Genomic DNA, 4,631 nt, shown 5'->3' with positions numbered 1-4,631 from the left:
AATATTTCATTCAAGTATCAAATTGTATCATTATGCAAAAGGCAGAGGTTTATAAATTACACCGTGATAACAATAACAACAACAGTCCCGGGGGGGCTGTTCCCCAGTTTTAAATAATGCTAGAATGGGATTCAGAGGAAAGATTCAGCAACTATGATTGGTTATTTATTGAATTTCTTACACGGGCATTAAAGCCTCATATTCACAGGGGAAGAGAGATGAGATTGCGTGATGTTTGTCTTTCAGAGAAGCATTGAAAGTAGAACAAAATGAAATAAAAGTTAAATATCAAAACCAGGTTTCCGGTTAGAATTCAGCTCTCCAGGAGCTGGCTTTCATGCTAAATTTTACCCAACTACATTCTTTAACTTATACTAAAATATTAAATAAAGAAATTGATAAAAAGAAAGATGAGTATCATCTTTAGGTTTTGAGGGATTAAGATTAAATATAATCTTGCTCCTTTCACACATATACTCTAGTTTTATATATATATATACGCACACACACACACACACACACACTCTTATATATAATTGGTTAGTTGTCCATAAGCCAGAAAAAAAGAAGCATACTTCAGCATGGAAGAGACAATGTGCTTCTGACAGCATCTCTGAAGAGTCATTAGTATTGCCAAATGCAATAGCCTGTGTGAAACTGATGGTAACATTCTAACCTGTTATATACCATAATCAGTAATATACTGCTCGATGATATATATGTATATATAATGTGTATAAACTTATGTATAGTACATAAAATTATGTTGTATATGTATGATTTTATTTATATATATACAAAGAAATTAATTTACAAAAATGTATGTACAAAAATGATACTTATACAAACATAGAATTGGGAAAATAAGACACTCAGAACGGTTCTAGCGCTGATGCCCTTGTGTCAACTATTCTGCATACTGTTGATAAATTAGCTTTTATGTCAGGAAATACAAAAGAAGAAATAAGGGAGAAAAAACTGCTCAAAGAGTGCTATGATAGTCAGATCTGAAAGTAGTTACATATAAAACATTCTGGAATTAATTTGTGGAGGTTTGTTAGGTTTGCAGCCACGAAGTTGGAGTGACCTTCATTTGAAACTTTCATTATAGCTGCGTCAAGATTATGCTGGATGACAAAACTGGTGGAAATAATCCTAATATACCAAGATACCATTTAGTTCTAACAATTCACGAAGAGTTATCTTTCTTGAGAACTATCACAAAAGTTTTCAGCTTTTATTGTCGTCACTTCAACTTAAAGAAATTCAATTTGTTGAAAATATATATATATATATATGTATGTGTATATATATATACATACATGTATGATGTACTCGTTTGTATAAGTGTGTGTGTGTGTGTGTAAAATCTTTGGTAATAATAACCACCCCCTCTCACCAGTAACAGGATTCTAAAGGTTGAAAAATGATTGGTTCCATCAGACTCGACTTGTTTTTTGAAACTCTACAGAAACATAACGATCTAAAGAATTTTGGAATGAGCATCACATCCATAAAATATCAGCAACAAAATTTCCTGTGCAATCCATTCCTCTCAATGCAATACAGTTATTTGTTGTTAGATGAGTTTTTATTTCTTTTTCTTACAGGAAAAAGTAAAAGACACACAAATTTATTACCATCCAGAAGGTCACATACCAACATAATCTTTAAAAAAGAAAATAATTGAGTGTATTGGGTTTTTGTAGAATCGTGTTTATTGGCATAAAGACCCTCCTGAGATACAATACATACATGCATATATATATCATACATATTATAAACACACACACACACCACTAGGATTCTACTGTGTCATATATATACTCACAGATGCATAGTTACATACATTCATATATATGTATATATAGATATCGTCGTCGTCGTTTAACGTCCGCTTTCCATGCTGGCATGGGTTGGACGATTTGACTGAGGACTGGTGAACCAGATGGTTACACCAGGCTCCAATCTGATTTGGCAGAGTTTCTACAGCTGGATACCCTTCCTAACGCCAACCACTCAGAGTGTAGTGGGTGCTTTTATGTGCCACCGGCACAAGGGCCAGTCAGGCGGTACTGGCAACGGTCAAGCTCAAAATGGTGTATTTTACATGCCACCCGCACAAGAGCCAGTCCAGGGGCACTGGCAACGATCATATCTAACTATATATATATATATATATCTATATAGTATTGCTTTTGTTTATTTTATTGTACAAAAACCTAAAAGTACTCAAAACACTTTCATATTAGAATTGTGTTGTGTCAAGTTTCATTGTCTGTCTTCTGATGCACACAATTAACCAGAAGGCTGATTGCAACTAACCTTTATATATATATACACAAGCATACACATGCTGTATATATATTCATACATTTATGTATACACAAATATATATGTATGAATGTGTCCTGTAGCATAGTAATTTGGGTCCAGTGCTTGTAACAAGCTTCCCAACATCTAGCAACCAAGTATTTAAAAAATAACAAGGCTAGCCTTCTGGGCATGTATAGAGAGCAACCATCTTTATGGAGTTCAAACCTAGACAAAGAAGGAGTTTCAAGCTCTCCTTGATATTTTGTGCACTAGGCTTCTCTTAAGGGTTCGAAACATCTCATGGCATGAGCACAAGATCAACGAAGAGATTCATAGACGCATTCCAACCATCTTTGCTGGCCACTGCTGGTGGGCCATAACATATGTTACATTTTGATGATTTCTGCATTCTAAAATAGGACAAAGACTACTCAACTACATTGTTACTATTGGTAAAGACACACAACATGAAATTATGGATCTATCATAGCTAAGGTGCGACAGACAGAGATTCCTGGCATAGCATTGTGAAACATACCTGGGTTGTGACTACTTTAGAAAGTATAAACACAAGATTTACATGTGAGCGACTATAAGTTTCATGCTCTAAAAATTTAGTAATTGGATGGACTTATATAGCATACTGTATACTATCCTGCAATCATTCAAGATCTACAGGATACTACACAGTATGCTATACAAGCTTGTCCGATTACAGTATTATTCGAACATGAAACTTACAGTAGTTCACGTATAAATTTAATTTTATTAAATCATTTTTATCTTTTGCTGGATGGAGGACTTTTCTTGTTGATTACCACCACCAAAGGAACAGTAAACATAGACACACACATATATGTATGCGTAATGTGTATATATATATATATATATGTATGTATGTATTGTATATAAAGCAAGCAGTTTTATTGACAATCAAATTATCAAGGAAGATGAAGAATATTCCAAAGCTTCATTTCACACCAACTCATGTATAATATTTCAATGCATGAGGACACACACACACACACACACACACATACACCTATCGGTAAAAGGCAGTGCTAGTACAGCAGCAGTTGCAGTGGCAGCAAAACCAAAGAGCAGCAGGGTTTTATAGAGATCAATTATTTTATATTATATTATATTTTATTTATGTGTGTGTATATGTATATATATATACATATATCTATACATACACACATACTATTGTGAACCTCTGGCTTGATATTAAAAAGAAAGAAAAAAAAACAAACAATAAAAAGAAGAAATAATAATAATAATGATAATAATAATAAATAAATAAAAACTTATTGCTGTCACCCCTTCCCAATTTTTGTTTGTTTATAGAAAGCAGTATTTGACTTGAAATTTAGGCCAGCACATGTTTGCGTACTTTGGAACGTACCACTTGTAACATAATTAGTTTCCTAGCCCCGAACTTATCACCTAACGCCACAATCGTGCTGTTGTCTTTACTCATTGTTACAAAGAACACATCCATGTTTGTATTGAAAGCACAGATTTGCGATCCTGTCTGTGTGCGCCAGAGACGTATTGTACCATCTTGGGAACCAGATGCAATCATCTCGTTATCAGATGAGATAGCAACACAAGACACCTGGAAAGACACAAGAGGGAAAGAAAAAGAAAAAAAAAATAGTATTAAATTACTGGTTAGAGAAGAAAAAAAATACACACACATATATATTTATACAGGAGGCTAATTATATCACCAAAGGTCACAGTCACTTGTCATCACCTCTGTGAGACTCCACATTCAAAGATCATGCTTCACCACTATATCCCATGTCTTCCTGGGTCTCCCTCTTCCACAGGTTCGCTCCACAGTTAGAGATCGGTACTTCTTTATGCAGCTGTCCTCATCCATATGTATCACATGACCATACCAGCACAGTTGTCTCTCTTGCACACCACATCACATCTGATGCCTCTTATGCCCAATTTTTCTCTCAAGATGCTTACACTCGGTCATACATGCACACTGACATTACACATCCAGTGGAGCATACTAGCTTCATTTCTTACAAGCCTACGCATGTCTTCTGCAGTCACAGCGCATGTTTCAATGTTGTGTAGCATGGCTGTTCACACACAGGCATCATACAATCTGCTTTTCAGTCTGAAGGAGAGGCATTTTGTTGTCAACAAAGTCAAAAACTCTCTGAACTTTGCCCAGCTTATTCTTATATATATATATATATATATAACAGAGTACAGTGTCTGCAAGTTGATGAGTACCTCATATTCCCCTCCATTTTCTTATTGCTATATGTATATATATATATATATATGTA

The 4,631-nt window shown here is 34.6% G+C and overlaps 2 protein-coding genes across 5 annotated transcripts in view; both read right to left on the bottom strand.

Moving 5' to 3' along the window:
- Nucleotides 1-4,631, bottom strand: part of LOC106882798 (neurexin-1a) — a 443,081-nt gene that overhangs the window by 195,757 nt on the left and 242,693 nt on the right. The window lies entirely within an intron of this gene.
- The window catches only part of LOC128248560 (uncharacterized WD repeat-containing protein alr2800-like), a 4,876-nt gene continuing 1,940 nt past the window's right edge, over nt 1,696-4,631 (bottom strand). Inside the window, exon 3 of the mRNA XM_052970032.1 lies at nt 1,696-3,934. Coding sequence (XP_052825992.1) covers nt 3,686-3,934 — 249 coding nt within the window. The 3' untranslated portion in view covers nt 1,696-3,685. The remainder of the gene's footprint in view (nt 3,935-4,631) is intronic.

The sequence above is a fragment of the Octopus bimaculoides genome, chromosome 8 (assembly GCF_001194135.2).
Source record: "Octopus bimaculoides isolate UCB-OBI-ISO-001 chromosome 8, ASM119413v2, whole genome shotgun sequence".
Taxonomy (NCBI): Eukaryota; Metazoa; Mollusca; class Cephalopoda; order Octopoda; family Octopodidae; genus Octopus; species Octopus bimaculoides.
The sequence above is the reverse complement of the archived record's forward strand: the minus strand, read 5'-3'. Positions and strand labels throughout refer to the sequence as shown.